This window comes from Miscanthus floridulus, chromosome 1 (genome assembly GCF_019320115.1).
Source record: "Miscanthus floridulus cultivar M001 chromosome 1, ASM1932011v1, whole genome shotgun sequence".
NCBI classification, from domain to species: Eukaryota; Viridiplantae; Streptophyta; class Magnoliopsida; order Poales; family Poaceae; genus Miscanthus; species Miscanthus floridulus.
Genome location: NC_089580.1, coordinates 95,913,039 through 95,932,113, shown reverse-complemented (window position 1 = coordinate 95,932,113; position 19,075 = coordinate 95,913,039). Strand labels below are relative to the sequence as shown.

The window sequence follows — 19,075 nt, the reverse complement described above, 5'->3', positions numbered from 1 at the left end:
AAAATAGAGAGAGTACTTAGCAATTAATCGTGGTGAATTTTGGAGAGTGCTTAGCACTATACCATGGCGAAACTGGAGAACATGGAGAGATTTGGAGAACATGGAGAAATTTGGAGAACATGGAGAGATTTAGAGACCGTGGTGAAATATGGAGACCGTGGCAAAATATGGAGACCACGGCAAAATTTGGAGATTGTGGTGAAAATTAGAGACCGTGGCAAAATTTGGAGATCGTGGCGAAAATTGGAGACCGTGGCAAAAATTGAAGACCGTGGTGAAATATGGAGACCATGGTGAAATATGGAGACTATGGTGAAATATGGAGACCGTGGCAAAATATAGAGATCATGGCGAAAAATAGAGATCGTGGCAAAATTTGGAGATCGTGGTGAAAAGTGGAGCCCGACGTGGCTTGATTATGACTCAGGCGGCTCACTTGGCTGCTCGGCGGCTTGGTGGCTCGGGGACACGATGGCTTGGCAGCTTGAATAGCTTGGTGGCATGGTGGCAGGGTGGCTTGAGCGGCTCGGTGTCACGGCGTCATGGCGGCTTGAGTGGCTCGATGGCTCAAGTGGCTCTACGGCACGACGACATAGCGGCACGGTGGCTCAAGCAGCTCGGTGGCTCGAGCGGCTCGGCGACTCGATGACTACATAGAGTCATAGGCAAATGAGCATAATCGGAGCCTGTTGGAGTCAATTCGCGTAGGGAGGCAAAGCCCTTGAGCATGTCCGACTGAGGCGAGGGCACAGTCCGATTTGAATGGCGATAGTATGCGTTATCTTAAAGATGTTTAGCATGGAGAAAACACAAAAGATAATTGGAGGAAAATTACAGAGAAAACAACAAATGGAGAAAACATCATGGAGAAAATCATTATTGAAATGCATAAATATATAAGGGGTACATATCTTAGTAGGACATCTCAAGGATAGAAACACCTAAGGTGTTCGATGTGCCAGGAACTAGGGATGTCTAAGCCATCTTGATCACAGAGCCTATATGACCCTGGTTGGGTCACAGCCTTGACAATGTATGGACCTTCTTGCAGTCAGCGATGCAGGCCTCCATTTTGGCTGAGATGTGCATTGCTTCAGTGATGGTGAGTCCTTCTCTTTCATAGTCATAGGTGGTGGAGATGTTGGTGCGCAGGGTGAGGATGCCCTACTCTATTAGAATCTTCAACACCAGATAGACATAATGGGGCACGGCCATGAACTTAGCGAGAGCTAGTCGGCCAAGGATGGTGTGGTAGGCGGTGTCAAAATATGCCACGAAGAAGTTCACGTACTCAGTACAAAAGTGGTCAGTGGTGCCAAACTAGACTGGCAAGGTGATCTACCCCAAAGGTTGGGACACTTTGCTAGGTACAATCCCCTAGAATGGAGAATGAATAGGGACATGATCATCCTTTGTGAGGCCTAACTCAGTTAGGGCTCTGGTGAAGAGGATATTGAGGCACTCCCATTGTCGACGAGGATGTTCTTGAACCACACATTGCAAATGGTGGGATTTAACTCAAGTGGGAAGTGCCCTAGGTATGGGATATCTACCCACTAGTTGGCCCTACTAAATGTGATAGGATGCTCCGACCAGTACATATATTTGGGATCAGTGATCACGCCATATTGGGTGATCAACATGACCTACCAAGCGGTGAGCTTTTGCTAGCGTTTGCTCTCGGAGGTGGCGTACCCTTTGAAGATTGTGGCGATGGTCTTGTTGGCATCTTGGAAAGCGGGTCATGCATCCTTAGGACACTCCTCCCCTTTGTCATCATCCTTATGTGTTTGTCATTTCTGTTCCTCATCACGGAAAGCTTTGGCCATGCCATGGCATTGCCACATGGTGTGCTTGTTGTTGTTGTGAATTGGCAATAGATTGTCGAGGAGCTTTTCGTAGGCAGCGCTGAAATTGCGCTTTGCGTGTGGCTACTCTACATTGTTGATGAAGTTTTTTGGTCGACGACAACATGGTTATGCAGCCCTTGATCCCTCTAGCCAATCATTATGATGGCATTCATGATCATCGTAGTGCCTATCGCAATTTTCATAACGCCATTCTTCACGGTGATCATCATCACGATGTGGGTGGTGATTCGAGCAGGAAGCATGAGCAACGTTATCCTTGAACTATCGATCAACTTCTTTGGAGTCTACATATTAGTTTGCAACCTTGTGGAGTTCACCGATGGTCTGGGACCTCTTGCTGGTAAGGTTTGGAGCGCAGCTCCTAATGGTGATGGAGTCCTCTTGGGAAAGTGGAGATGGCCTCGCTATCCCCTAATGTTGGAGATGGTGTTCCTTGTTTTCGAGAAATGCCTAATGTAGCTTCGCAGAGGTTCCCTAGAGGTCTAATGGAGTTTTTCTAGATCATATTTCATGCCATACTGCTGGCACGTTGCCATAAATTTTTTGACAAAGACTTTCTTGAGATCATCCCAAGATTCGATGGAGTCCTCCCCCAAGCCCATAAGCCAATTATTGGCAGATTGGGAGAGCATAACAGGGAGATAGTTTGCCATTACATCACTATTTCCCCTAGCAGCATGTAAAGTGATCTCACTAGAGCTACATCCACTACTCGGGATTAGCCTTGCCATCATAGAGATCGACCCCAAAGACCTTGAAGCCTGCAGGCCACTGTATAGCTCACAAGCCTTGCCTGTGAAAGGGGTGAGGTCCTATTGGCTTGATAGTGGGGAGTGGTTGGAGGCCGATGGGGTTGCTAGTGCTAGTCGTCATACTCATGTCGGCGTTGAAGTTCTGCCTAATGTTCACTGGGCACGACTATTCTCAATGCAATTGTGAGCATCAAGATTGGCAGTTGATGCAGGTCACGGGCGTCACCATGCAGGGGTTGATTAACCTTGTGGTTGGCATTAACCTTGTGGCATTATAGGCTGGTCGGCCATGCTGATTTCGTGGTCCTTGTTAGCTAGGATTGATGACAAAATTGCCCCTGGACCCCCCTTGGATGATCTAGGCTGCTATGGTCATGACTTCCCCCATTATAGCGAGAGCTACGAGGGTTACTGACTATACATAGACACTGTTGAAAAAGATGGAGCTGGGTTCCGGATATTGTTGACCTAGACTTGGTCTACTTTAAGTAGTGCTTGAATCTTGTGTACCTCTGGCAGTTGGTGGGAGTCTAGCTAACTCGTGGGTGGCCACAACCTAGATTGGCGCTCGGTGTCGGCTCCACTTGCTGGTTGTCCACCATGAGGAACTCTTGCTGGAGATTACAAGCGAGGGGCGGTGGGTCACCTATGGCGGCTTGGATGATGTTTTCTGCTTCTTCATTACGACATTGTTGGCGATCAGTGTTCCTAGCCTTGTGCTTGCGGCGCTAGATACTGGTTTCTACATCGACAGCGATGTTGTCGTGGCTAACCATGAAGAGTTCTCTCCCAAAGCCTAGAGGGAAAGGTGGGCAGGTGCTAGTAGAGCCCTCAGAGTATGGCTTGGGTATTTCCTCTAGGATTGTATGGAGCATGTCATTCGGAAGATCTGTTCGGATTTGCACCATGTTTACCATTGGTGCAGGTTGAAATTGACCTGATAGAGGTCGTTGATGTGGCTGCACTCAGTGTGGTCGGCAAAAAGATGGTGCATGGTGTCCTGACAGATCAAACCTGCACCCACTAGTCCAAAAGGATAGGGCCTCAGCATGCTCTCCGTTAGGGTGGGGAGCGGTCAACGTTGAATGGTACGCCCTTCTAGAGTTGTTGTGATCACCAAATCTTCATCTTGCCACCTCAGACAAAGTGGCTGAGCAGGTCGCTTGGTTGTAGCAGCTTGGTGATCTTGGAGTATGGGAAATTCAATGCTCGCTCTAGATTGATCTAAGGCTAAACAGACGAGGAGCTAACATTCTGCTAAGTGGTCTGTGGCTCGATCGATGGACGTGATCAAATCATCATTGCTGATGGATCTCCTAACCCAGCGATGGGGCATCAGGATTAGAGATGTCATTGCAAGTGTTAGTGCAATCAGTGCAGGGTGATCCTACATCACTTCCACGATCTCCAAGTCATGGATCTGACTATGAAGATCTGGCCTGGCCTGGGAAAGGCCATGGAGCTTAGGAAAGTGACCATCTAGTTGGCCATCAAATCAGTACACCCCCCTACCTGGCATGCCACTATTGATAAAATATGGTTAGCAGTGTATCGAGGGGTATGCCCACAGTAGTAGATGAATCGGTAGAAGTGTGCATAATTGGAACCGGATGGTGACACAAGCGTAGAGACAACGATTTAGATAGGTTCGAGCCATCTGATCGATGTAATACCCTACATCCTATGTCTTTGGTGTATTGTATTGTATATGAGATGAGTTCAAGGGGGTCCTTATCTGCCTTATATAGTCTGGGGGACAGGGTTACAAGTCGGTTAGATCTAGATCTATTCGGGTATATGGAAGTATTTACAAGGAATATGATATCTATCATATCTGAGCAGATCCTTCTCTATCTTCAAGATTCCTTCCTAAACCCGTGTGATGCATGCCGATCGGTGTCTTGCATCACATGCCGTCTTCTTATGCGCTGGACGACCCCTGGTGCTACAGCCCATGTCCATTGCCATGGGTATCTAGGGTTATACCCCCCACAGTTCTTCATCTTCCTCCCATTCATACTTGGGGAGTTGATTTTTTTGGCGTTGGGATGATCGATGTCTCCTCCTAAACAGGACTTCTTTGGATGTTCATAAGTGGTATAACTATTGAAATAGCAGTGTACCTTCTCTCTAGGGAATTGGAAGTGGACTTGTTTAGATCCGACATAGATGATCACGTTGGTAGTGTTAAGGAATGGTCTTCCAAGGATGATGGGCGTATCATCTTCTTCTTCACCCATGTCTAGAACCATGAAGTTAGCAGGAGCATAGTGATCATGTATTCTTACCATGACATCTTTTGCTATTCTCTCTGGAAATCGGGTTGATTGATCCACCATATGCAATTGCATATATGTAGGGAACAAAGGTTCGTCACCAAATAAATATTCATATGTTACCTTGGACATTATGTTAACACCCAATCCAATGTCGCAGAAGGTCTTGTGGAAGATTCTTTGTCCGATGGTACACTCGATCGTGGGTATGCCTGGATCATCCTTCTTAGTAAGGAATGCTGAAGCGAGGAGGTGGTCGTACTGTGATCTAAGTGTGTTGATCATGTGGACTGATTCTTCTTGTGATTGCCTAGCTTTCTTCTTCCTCCTTCTCCTGTTGTTTTTCTTCTTGGTCACTATTGTCTCTTCGGGTAGGTACGACATCTACGGATGCCCAAGAGATTGCAAGATACCATTATTGAAAGAAAACTTCTCCTTTTTATCCTTGATTGTGAAACAGATCTTTGCACTATCTGCGTATATGATGGCTTTTGTGGTGCTTAGGAAAGGTCAGCCTAAGATAATGGGTGCCCTACATCTCCACCTATTTCCAAAACCACAAAATCTATGGAACATATAATTGTCCCACTCAAACAATGGTGTCTTCAAGAACTCCCTTGGGGTAGCAGAGTGACTGATCTACAAGCTGCAAATGCATATTTGTGTACAACAAAGTGTCTTCATGAATTTGATCATAAATTACCTTAGGCATAATGTTGGCACTTGCTCTGAAGTCACAGATAGCTTCTTGGAAAATGTGAGGTCCAATGGTGATGAGGATAATAGGTCTCCCTAGATCGCTCTTCTTTTCCGACATGGTATAATCTATCCACCTTCCCAGTCGATGGTTGTATATAGTAATATGCTGCATTGTGAATATGGACAAGATTTGTAGTTTCTAGGACCTTCCGGTTGCCCCAGAATCTTACCTTTGTCGGTCGGAGGAACAGTAGTAGCCTAGCTGAGCTATTTGTGATTCTATCTTTTTAATAAAGCTATGCTAGTTTTTAATAGCAGAAGAGAGGTTATCCATTCTATTATTTATATTTTCTAAAACTCTATCATTGGAAGGTAGTTTTCTAGATTAACCCTCCATAATTTTAGCTTGGCTAGAAATTAATTCTCTCAAGGGTGGTAGATTGAAATTATTACCTTGAGGGTTACCTTGGTAATTACCTTGGTAGTTTGTCATCTAGTGCTCGATTCCATCCTTGATTTTGTTGAGGACAAAAGTAGTTGCTATTCATGAAGTTCACATCCTCATGGGTTTTAGGGCAGCTATTCCCTGAATGCCCATTGTTTCCACACACTTCACATGTCATGTGGGAATGATGAATATGCATAACTTCTTGCTTCTCATTGGCTCAGGTCTTCAAGCTTCTTCATCAGCAGGTCCATCTTGGCAGACAACATGTCTACTTCCTTGAGTTGATGCATACCTCCACTTCTCTTGTGGGTCTGAACTCGTTCTTCATTCCTAGCCTTGGTTGGAGGCCATCTTCTCTGCAAGAGCTATTGCAGCTAGGAAGTGTGAGTGATAGGAAAGCTCCTCCAGTAGCAGCATCCATAGTCTCACGGGTATTGTTGGTCAACCTGTGGTAGAAAGTCTGCATGAGTAGCCAATTCTCCATCCCATGATCAGGATATTCCGCTAATGTAATCTTGAAAGCATTCCCATGCCTCAGGATAGATTCATCATGTTGCTATTGAAAGCTTGAGATTCTCCCATGTAGAGCATTGGTCTTGCCTATGGGAAAGAACTTTGCTAGGAAGGTAGTGGAGCAGTTATCCCATGTAGTATTTCTATCTTTGTTGGCATAGAACCATTGCTTTGCCTTCCACAAGAGTGAGAATGGGAAGAGGCAAAGTAGTATGGCATCGCTGGTCACTCCTTTGATGGTGAAGGTGCTGCAGATCTCTAGAAAGTGTTGGAGATGAGCACTTGCATCTTCATGTGCCTTCCCACAAAACTGTCTTGCTTGCACCATGTTGATGAGAGCTGGCTTAAGCTCAAATCCATTGTCTCCAACATTGACTGTTGGTCTAGTTCAGATGTTGGTTGTAGTAGGAGCAAATAATTCACAGAGAGTCTTGTCAGCCATAGCTTCAAATTCAGGTGTTCATCTTCGCATTATCTGGTTGTCGTCCGACTCTAAAGCTAAACTTTCTTGAGTTTAGCCTTAGTTCTCTTAAGTAATGTTTCTGGAGCATCAACATAGTTTGTCGAAAGGTCAAAACTAGTCATACATTGCCCTGCATAAGATATAAAAGTAGACAAAACAAGCGTAAGCCTGTTTGAGCAGAGGTCAATGGTTATCTCGATCACATCAATAAGTATAAGTTTATCAATACTTCCTTTGCCTAGCTACCTTCCCTGACAACAGTGCCAGAAATGCTTGTTGGTATTTACTAACTTGTCACTTGTTTTAGTAGCCACCTAATGATGTCTACATCTCTTAACATTACTTTACCAGGTTGTCATCACTAGTGATGATGCCAGAGATGCTTGTTGGTACTAATTACCATTACTAGAATAATACTAAGTTAGTTCTTTATTATTTTATGTGACTTGGAAGAATATATATATATATGAAAGGAATCTGCAAGTGCACAGATAATATACCATTGTAGTACATCACTCAAGAGTATTCTAGGTATCGTTATTTATATTTTTACCAAAGGGAAGCTTTAGCAAGGACAGTGTATTGATAACTTATTGTGGGGGGTATGACCTCGGATACCCATGGTAGACCACATGGGTTGTGCCCCCTAGGGGTGGCCTAGCCCACAAGATGAAGCCTTGTGGAGCACGGTGCTGCTCAGCATGTCTCGCAAGACACCAGGAAGATATCCTGAAGATACTATGAGATCTATTAGGATACGTATGATCCCATGATTCCTATAATCTGTTACTACTTTCCGATTATCTCCTAGATCTAACCAACTTGTAACTCTACCCCCCAGACTATATAAGGTGGGCAAGGACCCCCTGCAAACACATGTAATTTCATACGATAGCCAATACAATCCAACAGACCATAGGAGTAGGGTATTACGTCGTGCTGACAGGCCCAAACATGTCTATGTTGCCTTCGTGTTCTCAATTACACGTATCTCTGCCGATCAATCTACCTTCGTGGGATACCCCTCGAAGGACTACCGATGATATTCTGTCGACAAATGGCACGCTAGGTAGGGGTGTATGTGTTGCTTCCATGTTGAAAAAGATGGTACATTTTGTAGGCTCTTCGTCCCTCCCATAGCCTGGCTAGATCTTCATGGTCGGATTGACCTCCTGGATCATCAACGCTGACAGGAGTCAGAGAGCTCATCGAGCCAGTGTAGATCGATTCAGCACCGATCACCCCAACACCTACAATTGCAGATCCAATTTCAGAACCACCTCTGAGGTCATCTTCATTGACAATTTGCCACCCGCTCCCCCGCTACCCAAGGAGGCAAATCAACAATGATGATCTGATCTCATCCATCAATCAGGTTGGCTAGAAGCTCACCGATTGCCTCTCCATCGTGGAATCGGCTCTGACCACTCTTGTTCAGCGCCGACCACCCTTCGATTCAGATTTATCGAAGGCTAATTAGGAAATGCCAAGGGTTATGGCCCTACCCTTTGGCCTCACCAGTGTCATCGCCACCTATCAAGATGCCCTTAGGGGCAAATTCGCCGACCAGGTTGGAGATTTCCATCCTCTCGCCGACCAGATCACTGACCAGCTCTCACCGACTATTAACATGCTACACGTTAGCTGACGCCCCGAAGCATCCCTCCAAACCATCCTAGAGGAAAATCCAAACTCTGAGTCCTAGGGCTCTACAGAGACTATCATCGAAACCACCGCCCTACAACCTACTTTCCCACCCTTCCATGGAGGTGGAATTTTCAATGTCAACGCCAACAGCCCCCCACATGATAGAGAAACAGAGGACCGTGCTGCTCGCATCAATAGGAACATAAACTGTGCACAACGTAGAGCAAATGAGGCTACCCTTGTGCTAGCCGAGGCAGCTCGCAATGATTAGCTCGACTTGCAAGGAAGGCCATGCCCACTCCAACGCAACCTCGATGATGAATTTGTCTGTGTTGATGGCCACGACATCTACAAGACCCCAAGCGCCAACTTGGCCATGGCCACCACTGAGCTCGCTAGGCTCCCACAAACATCGAAGGTCAACAACGTTGCCGCCATGCTTTAAGCGACGCACTACTAGGTCAATGAGATCCGCCAGAATCAGAGACCTTCGTACTCGATGAGCTCGATTCATCGATCCACCATGCCAAGATCTAAATGCTACCCCTGCCAAAGTCGTTTCATCGACCAGCACCACGATGATGGACAACCTCTCCAGGGGGAGCTAGGGGCAACCACATCGACCACCCTCACCAACATGACCAGGAAGTCAACCAAGATGTCTAAGCACACATCAACAATCTCTGAGACACGTGACATCATATCGACGAGCACCATTTCTCTCACCATGAAGAAGAAGTACACCACCCTCAAGAATACGAGCAAGAGTTCATTAATCCAGACTCAGCCCTCTAGCCACTCAATGTCGACAACACTGTAGATCATGATGACGACGATTCTGAAGGGTCCCAAGCATTCATGAGGGCAGTCTAGACACTCCAATGGCCCCATGGTTTCAAAATCACTAGGGTCAAGCCCTACGAGGAATGAATGAATCCCACATAGTGGCTACAAGCTTATGCCACTACTATGCGCGCTGCCAGGGGAGATACCAGCGTCATGGCGAACTTTCTTCCCATTATGCTCACACCAACTATGATGAACTGGTTCACAAGCCTCGCCCCGGACTCCATCGAATCCGGGGAAGAGCTAAAGAAGGTCTTCACCGACAACTACATGGCTACGTGCACTCGGCCGAGCACCAAGCATGATCTAAACCGCATCTACCAGAAGCCATCCGAGCTCCTCAGTAGCTACATCAGATGCTTTTCTGAGATGAGGAATTCTATTCCTAACATCATAGAAGCAGAGGTCATCACTGCCTTTGTCCAAGGACTCCATCACCACGACCTCTACTCCAAGTTCAATCGCAAGCCGCCTAAGGGGATTGGCGAGATGATTACAACCGCCGATCAGTACGCTAACACCAAAGAGGCAGAAGTACGCTTCAATGAGGATGTGGGCACTCATCACCCAACTCACCATAGTGACGAGCGACCCAACGACTAACACCATAGCAACCATCGCTACGATGACCATAGTCACCATCGGGACAGTGGCCGTGATCAGCCAGAAGGGTTCAAATCTGGTCAATATCGCCGCCGCTGACCAGACCACATCGTCGCCACCATTGAAGAACCTCATGCCATGTGCAACTATGACAAGCAGTACAAGAAGACCCTCGAAGGCCCATGAGCACTCGACAAAAATAGCAAGCATAAGATGAAGGACTGCCTCAGCTTGGCGAAGGAATTCTAGGCTAAAAAGCCAGACAACGACAACAATGATGGAGCCAGAGGCCATCGACCACCTAGGGACAACAACAACATCTTCTCGGATCACGATAAAGTGGTTGCCATCATCTTCGGGGGCCTCGCCGCTGCCAAGAGCAAAAGAGATCGAAAGCTTACCTCCCGCTGGGTGCTTGCCATCAACGCGGAAGACGCTGTCGCCAACCCCAGCTATCGCCCCTGGTTCGAGGTCTCCATCACCTTTAGTAGGGCCGACCAGTGGGCAGACATCCCTTACAAAGGGCATTTCCCCATCATTCTTGATGCAACCGTCAGGAAAGTGCTTTTTAGGAAAGTACTCATAGACGGCGAAAGCACCTTAAACCTCCTCTTCACCAGAGCCCTAAAGGAGCTAGGCCTTGGGATAGGAGACCTCGCACCATCTGACTCCTCCTTCTAGAGTGTGGTACCTGGCAGGGCATCCAAACCGCTTGGAGATATCACCCTCCTAGTATAGTTTGGCATGGCTAGCAACTACCGCGTCGAGCACATCAACTTCTATGTTGCCAACTTCAACACCGCCTACCACGCCATACTTGGTTGGCCAGCTCTGGCCTAGTTCATGGCTATACCGCACTATGCCTATCTGGTGCTGAAGATGCCTTTGCCTACAGGAGTTCTGGCCCTGCGGGCCAACCTCTCCATCGCCTACGCCTACGAGACAAAGAGTCTCCCCTCGCCAAAGCCATCGACCTCTCCATCAAGATGACTAGCATGGTCACCAATGCCAAGATGATGCCTGCCGATGACCTAGAGATCCTAGCGCTAGAGCCTCCATGTGCCTCCGCCAAGTCCAAAGGAGGTCGGCCTCGGCCTCGACGACCCCTCCAAGACCATCAAGATTGGGGCTCACCTCGACACCAAATAGAAAAGCGTGCTCGTCTCCTTCCTATGTGCCAATGCTGATGTGTTTGCTTGGAAACCTGCAGACATGATGGGGGTACCATGAGAGAAGATCGAGCACTCCTTGAATGTCTCGCCGACCGCCAAACTAATCAAGCAGAAACTCCAATGATTCGCACCAGACAAGAAGGAGGCTATTAGGGTAGAAATAAAATAGCTCCTAGCTGCTAGATTTATGAAAGAAGTGTATCATCTTGAGTTGTTAGCAAACCCTGTTCTGTTAAAAAAATAATAAAGAATGGAGAATGTGCATTGATTACACCAATCTCAACAAACACTGCCTTAAAGACCCCTTTGGTCTGCCTCGGATAGACAAGGTTGTAGACTCCACCGTCGGTTGTGAACTACTCTCCTTCCTTGACTGTTACTCTGGCTATCACTAGATATCCCTGAAAGAGGACGACCAGATCAAAACATTGTTCATCACGCCTTTTGGTGCATATTGCTATACCACCATGTCCTTCCGACTCAAGAATGTTGGGGCAACCTACCAAAGGGCTATCCAGATGTGCCTTTATCAACAGATAGGCCGCAACATCGAAGCTTACATCGACGATGTGGTCATCAAGTCCAAGACCGTCGACAACCTCTTCGCCGACCTCTAAGAAACGTTTGCCAACCTAAAATGATACAGATGGAAGTTGAACCCTTCAAAGTGCATCTTTCGAGTTCCATCTAGCATACTCCTAGGCTACATGGTCTGCGCCCGTGGCATCGAACCTAACCCCGACAAGGTCTCCACCATCAACAACATGAAATGGCCAACATGTGTAAAGGATATACAGAAGCTTATAGGGTGTATGGCTGCTCTTAGCCGCTTTATATCGCACCTCAGTGAAAAGGGTCTACCATTTTCCAAACTCCTCAAGGCCTCTGAGCACTCACTACACCATGATCCACTTTTCCCTACAATCATGTGTTGGTAAATCAAGGGTTTTCCCAACAAGTAATGTGTTGGCAATTCTTTACCTTTTTAGCGTCACTTAAAGTGTCGGCAATAGTAATATAAGGCTACAACTTATACGTCGGTGTTTCTCCTTCCAACACATAAAGTGTCGGCAAAAGTTTTTAGACCAAAAAAGTGTCGTCCTAGCCTACCTAAACCACTATTGAAGTGTAGGCGAAGGGGTATGCGCTGTGGGCGGGAGACCGCACGCCAAAACAGTATTGTGCGCGGGAGCTAAAAGGCTAAACATTTTTTTTATCGAGAAAACGCGAGGCCACTTTTCTGCCAACCCTTCATAGTACGTCTCTTGCTCCCTTCCCCTTTCCACTCACGCAGGCACCGCGCACAACCACAGCTCCGCCGCCACCATAGCTCCACCATCGGGCACCGCTAGCAGTGCTCCGCTGCCGGGCGCCGCAAGGAGCCGCTGCCAGAGGCTAGTACCCGGCACCCCTGACGCCCAAATCGCCACCTCCCAATCCCGCCGGCGCCGCCTCCCAATCCTGCTGCCCAAATCACCACCTCCCAATCCCACCGGCGCCGAAGTCATCCCCACCGCAGCCTACAAGAGCGGTGCCCCGCAGCCTACAGCAGTAGGCCCCCACCGTCGAATCCAATGGACGGCGCCGCCCTAGCCCCCCGTTGCCCCAGCCCGCCGTCACCCTAGCCCACCGCCTGCCAGCAAGAGCGGTGCCGCTGCTGCATCCCTATTCCCCTCCACATCCAAGTGCGTCATCTCCGCATCCCCTTCCTCTCATCCCCATTCCCCTGCGTGCTAGGGTTTTGGCATAGCTTACTTTTTTTGTATTTTTTTTCTTGGTTGCAGAATGGAGTAGACAAAGGTGAGAAAGGCTACAAAGATTCAAGGTTTGGGTTGCTTCTCTTGCCCGCCATCTCTTCCCCTCTTTGGAGAATCAATTTAGATGTGATGTTTACTGCCTTAGTTGATTTTGCAGAGGAACCAATAGGGTTCAAGATCTTGTACACAACACAATCAAGATCTTCTACTGTCATTGCTTGATTGGTATGCTTTCCTTTTCTTATGAACTTTGTCTCTGCATTTGGCTTAGAATTGTAGGTTGTGTGTGATCTGTGATGTGATGATTTGATTTCTTAAAACTGGACTAAATTTCACCTATAGTTCTTATTGATGGCTTGTGGTGAGATAATTTTTTAGCATCAAGTGTGGTGAAATTGATTTAATTTGGACAATTGTTTAGCATTCCGGTGGTGCCTGGTAGCTAGTACAGAAATCACTGAAGGATAACCTGACCAAAATAGGTTTACAGTGTTCAAAATAGTCTGAGTGCTGACACTGACAAATAGTTTGGCACAGAAATAGTTAACAAGGTAACACACTGCTATATGCTGTAGAAACAAATTGTAGAAAACAGTATCAACACACTGAAAGCGCTGGTCCCTGGTACAACACTCTAACCAAAGCATATTTTACATGTAAGCACATGGTATGCAAAAACCATTCACTTACCTCCTTGAATATACCGTCTTCGGTCTTATCCCAAAAAGGCCGCCTCCCACTGAGCAAAATGTATGTTATAACTCTGCTCCAAATATCTGACCACCATTGTTTTAGTACTTCTGGTGCCACATAGTAAGGCACTTCCAAAAATGTCATGGAACTTCTTCCCTAAAAGCATGCATTAGAAAACAAAATGGTCAGCTAAACTACAGACTTGCCCTATCAGGTTCCAAATAGATTCAGATGACCCCAAGTAGCTACCTGGCTTAATGAAATCTGACAAACCAAAATCTGTTGCCTTTAGTGGTGAGTCCTCCTTAATACTGAACCTAGAATATACAAAACGAACCAAAACTTAAATGAGAATTTGTGAAATGAGATGCAGGCAATCTGATCTCTCATGCTTCTCACATTCTCCCTTTCTCAATCAAAGGTCGGAAGATAGTGTCTTCCTCGTGCCGATACATATCTCAGAACTTTCTAAGCTATTGTTGGTATAGTCAGGTTTTAGAACTCCAGTAGAATAATTCAGTTATGGACAGAGGGAAAACCAAAAAACTGCAGTTCGACAAGCCATAGTTTTTCATCCAGATAGACCTTTGCAAAATTGTAGTGCTACTCTATTTGCAAATTAATGAAAAAATAGTTCTGGGATAAGTTAAGCTTTTGGAAGGCCATATAGTGTCAAAACTAAACAAAAAAATCCAGATCTTTATACTTGTATGCAAACAAAACCAAATCATTAGGTTGCACAATATGAGTCCTGAATTTTCAGTTATCTTGATATGTTCTATCTGACTGGTTGCTATCACTTATCAGGAAGTCAAAAACTTCAAGTGGATTTGTTGAACTCTCCAGGAAACAATTGTCCATGAGAGTGCATTCCTGATATGTGTTAATGTGAGTGATAGTGCTTATCTATTTGATCAGAGTCTGCATTAGCTACACAAAGCCAGTGAAGAAAAAGCTAACAGACTCTACTCAAAAGTAAATTCTACTCTAAGGTAATACTGATCTTAACCAAAACTTTAACATACATTCTACAAAACTGAACCAAAAGAGTTAATATCTATGAGTCAACATTAATAAACTTGAACTGAAATACTGGAGTAATATTTCACTATTTTGACACTGCTTTTTGTAAAAGGTGCGTCATGGATAAAACATGGATGGATCAGCCTAGGTACATAATAAACCTATGACCATATACTAGAATCTACATGCATAGGGTGTTTGGTCTGATATCTTGATCATCATTTGTAGGCAAACCCTTGTGTTTAGAGAAGGAGTGGATATGTTTTTAGAGTTTGCCTTTAGTAATTCAGCAAAAGGAAATAAGATTTTGTGTCCCTGCAAGGCATGCAAGAACTCTTGTTGGAGGGTCCGTAGTATTGTACTTGAGCACTTGATATGTGAGGGATTTACAAATGGGTATATAACATGGGTGAATCATGGTGAACCTAGTTCCAGTTTTTTCACAAATAGCAGCCAACATGAAAGGGTAGAAGTAGGGGACCCAAATGAAGAGGATGACATTTCTGGTTTACTTCAAGACATAGCTGGGGGTTTAGATGTCCAGGGGGACTTAGAAGTAGACAACACGAAGCAGCACGATGAGGATATGGAAGCTTTTTACAAAATGGTAGAAGATGCTGGCAAGGAGCTATATCCAGGTTGTAAGTACTCGAAGCTACGTTTCATTGTAAGATTACTGCATATCAAATTCGTTGGGCGATGGAGTAACAAAAGCTTCGACATGCTATTAGAGTTACTTAAGGATGTCTTACCTGAAGAGTCATCACTTCCAAAAAACTTTAATGCTGCTAAAAAAATGGCAAAAGGTGTAGGACTTGGTTACGTGAAAATTCATGCATGTGAGAATGATTGCATACTGTTTTGGAAGGAGCATGCAAAGAAAGATGTATGTCCAAAATGTGATACTTCAAGATGGAAATCAGAAAATAGTAGTCCTAGTGGAAAACATGTGCATAGGGTTCCTAGGAAAGTTCTGCGTTACTTCCCTATAAAGAAAAGGCTACAATGGTATTTTATGTGCTCAAAAACAGCAAGTGACACAAGGTGGCATGATGAAGGACGCACACAAGATGGTTTGTTGAGGCATCCTGCTGATGCTCCTTTCTGGAAAGATTTTGACTCTAAGCATCCAGTATTTTCATCAGAGAGTCGAAATCTTAGACTAGCTGTAGCTAGCGATGGCTTTAATCCTTTTAGGACCATGAAATCAACTTATAGCATTTGGCCTGTTATTTTGATCCCATACAACCTTCCACCTTGGAAGTGTATGAAGCAATCAAATTTCATCCTATCCTTGTTGATCCCTGGACCTAAGGCACCTTGTGGTGATATGGATGTCTTTCTTGAGCCGCTGGTGGATGATATGGTAGAAATGTTTGTTCATGGTGTAAGAACATATGATGCTTCTAAGCGTGAACCCTTCCAACTGCGTGCTGCCATAGTTTGCACCATATCTGATTTTCTAGGTCTAGGTTATTTGGTGGCATGTGTCACTTCTGGCAAAGTTGCATGTCCTGAATGCCACTTAGATACATGTTCTTTCCAACTAAAAAAGGGAGGCAAGTGTGTCTACATGGGCCATCGTAGATTCTTAGATGCCGAACACAAGTTTCGGTTTGATGCAGATTCATTTGATGGTACCACAGAACTTAGGCTAGCACCTAGACCTCTTAGTGGAGAGGAAATATTGGAGCTGACAGCCAATATATGCACAACCTTCGGAAAGGACCTAGTAACCAAGAAGCCAGCCAAGCGTCAGTGCAATCCAACTACAGAGGAGCCATCCAAGCGAAAACGCAAGAAAGTTAATGAGCCACCAACTGTTTGGAAAAGAAAATCCATTTGGTTTAAGTTGCCATATTGGAAAGACCTACTTCTACGGCATAATTTTGATGTTATGCACATAGAAAAGAACGTGTGTCAGAATATTATTGACACACTTTTGGACACCGATGGAAAATCCAAGGATAACTTAAATGCTCGCTTGGACATCCAGAAACTTGGCATTAGAAGTGATCTTCATCCTGTTAGTGTAGAAGATAACTTTTATTTACCTCCAGCACAGTTTACAATGAGTCCTGATGATAGGGAAGCATTTTGCCAAGTATTGAAGGATGTGAAGTTCCTAGATGGTTATGCATCTGATATGCGTCGTAATGTGCAAGTTAAGGAGAAGAAGATAATTGGATTAAAGAGCCATGACAACCACATATTGTTGCAGCACTTACTTCCCATTGCTGTTCGGAATATACTACCAGAAAGAGTAAGTGCAGCACTAATTCGTGTGAGCAATTTCTTCAAGAAGATCTACTCACCCACTATTCGTATCAGTGATATGCAAAAACTAGAGGCTGAAATAGCTGAGACACTAAGTGTCCTTGAGACCATATTTCTGCCATCTTTTTTTGATATCATGGTTCATTTGATGGTGCATCTGCCTGCTCAAGCAAGACTTGCTGGTCCTATACACTATCGTAGCATGTGGGCAGTAGAGAGGTACCAAACTATTTTCAATTGCTATTGAGCATATTTGTAGTTAGATTCCATGCTAAAACTGTTACTTCATAGGTATTTGATGAAGTTGAAGGGCTCTGTTCGTACTAGAAGTCATCCAGAGGGATCAATTTGTGAGGCCTACAAATTTGATGAGAGTCTTACTTTCTGCTCCAAATTTTTGAAAGGCTATGAGACTGGACAAGTAGGAAATGGTGAAAGTATGGACTGTGAAATTTGTACTACACCATTCTTCCAAAGCACAGGGCAAGCTTTGAGTGGCAAGTGCACTATATCCGTAGAATACAAGACTTGGGTTCAAGCACATAGATATGTATTGTTCAACTATGATAAGATAGAACCATACTTGAAGTAAGCAATCCACACAAGTTGGCACATTGCAATTCTCGTGTTCTTATCTATAAATTTCTCAATGGGTACCACACCTTTGTAGCAAACATGTGGAGTACATTTTCTCAATTGGTCGCCACAATCAGCGACAAATGACTCGTATCCATCATGAAACGTTTCATGATTGGTTTAGAAAGCATGTAAGTAAAGGTGTGATTAACATGTTCTGTTCAGATCTAATACAGTTAAATTAACTAGACATAATGTGATATTTACAGGTGGAAGGGTTAGTTGAAAATGGTGTAGAAGTACCGAAAGAGATACATATTTTGGCAAATGAACCTTTCATGATTGCAACAACATACAATAGCTATGCAATTAATGGATTTAAATTCCATACGTTCTCCTATGATGAGGGTAGACCAGTTCAAGGCAGTGGAGTAGCTTTGGTTGCCCAGACCTCTTGCTTTGAAAATGGAAACAATGTGGACCTAGTTATGAGAAACAAGATATACTATGGCATCATCAAAGAAATCATTGAGTTAAACTATCGCAACAAAGGAAACATAGTTTTGTTTAAATGTGATTGGGTGGACAATCGCATTCAACATAAATGGGTAAAAAAAGATCAATTTGGGGTTACAAGTGTTAATTTAAAGCATTTATTTAATACTGGAGAAAATATGTTAGATGAACCTTTTATCTTGGCATCACAAGCTGTATAGGTTTACTATGTTAAGGAAGGTCTTGAATCAGATTGGTATGCTGTTGCCCAGTCAAAACCACGCGATCTTTATGATATGGCGGTTGAAAATGAAATACGTAACCCAATGAGTGATTTGGATGCAAATGTTGATCTCAGTGGTCTTTTTGGAGATGTTGTACATGTAAGGACTGATATAGATGGGGTCATTGTTGCTGAAAGGAAGAGGAAGTAAGTCTCAAACACCATCAATTGTTGCTGGTGCTATGCAGATTTTTCTTTGACATAATTGCTTTGTTGGTCTGAACTAATTGTTGATTGCTTACATACTTGCACTACTGTTTTATGAGAATCCTATACTAATGCATTTTCATTTTTTGCAGGATAAACAATGTCAAAAGCAAGGGGAAAAAGAAAATCCGTGGAGCCAACTGATTATGAAAATGGCGTGGAGCCAAATGTTTATGAATCTTAAAGGAATGAAAACATCCGGCTAAGGGTGCAGAAAATGCAAGAACTGAATATTCAAGCTACTGCACAACAACTTAGCTCAATGCATCAAACAAACAAAAATAAAAAGGTATGTATTCCATGACTCTGAAATATATGTTCTCAAAGAATTCTGTGAAGTGTCTATGGAAATCTGCACTAATTGTGTCCCCAAATGTAGACCCGAACTCCTGTTGAGGCAACTGGACGTAACCTACGATCTAGCTCTAGAATAAGTGACGCACATGTTGATATGGAAGCTATGAATGAACATCC

At 44.6% G+C, this 19,075-nt stretch overlaps 1 protein-coding gene across 1 annotated transcript; it reads left to right on the top strand.

The window, feature by feature from the left end:
- Positions 1 to 14,882: 14,882 nt before the first annotated feature.
- LOC136460585 (uncharacterized) lies at positions 14,883 to 18,745 on the top strand. Its single transcript, XM_066460231.1, has 6 exons — positions 14,883 to 14,911; positions 14,992 to 17,259; positions 17,332 to 17,572; positions 17,886 to 18,224; positions 18,333 to 18,541; positions 18,694 to 18,745. The coding sequence occupies exons 1-6, from the start codon at positions 14,883 to 14,885 to the stop codon at positions 18,743 to 18,745; spliced, it is 3,138 nt and encodes a 1,045-aa protein (XP_066316328.1).
- The last annotated feature ends 330 nt before the right edge of the window (positions 18,746 to 19,075 follow it).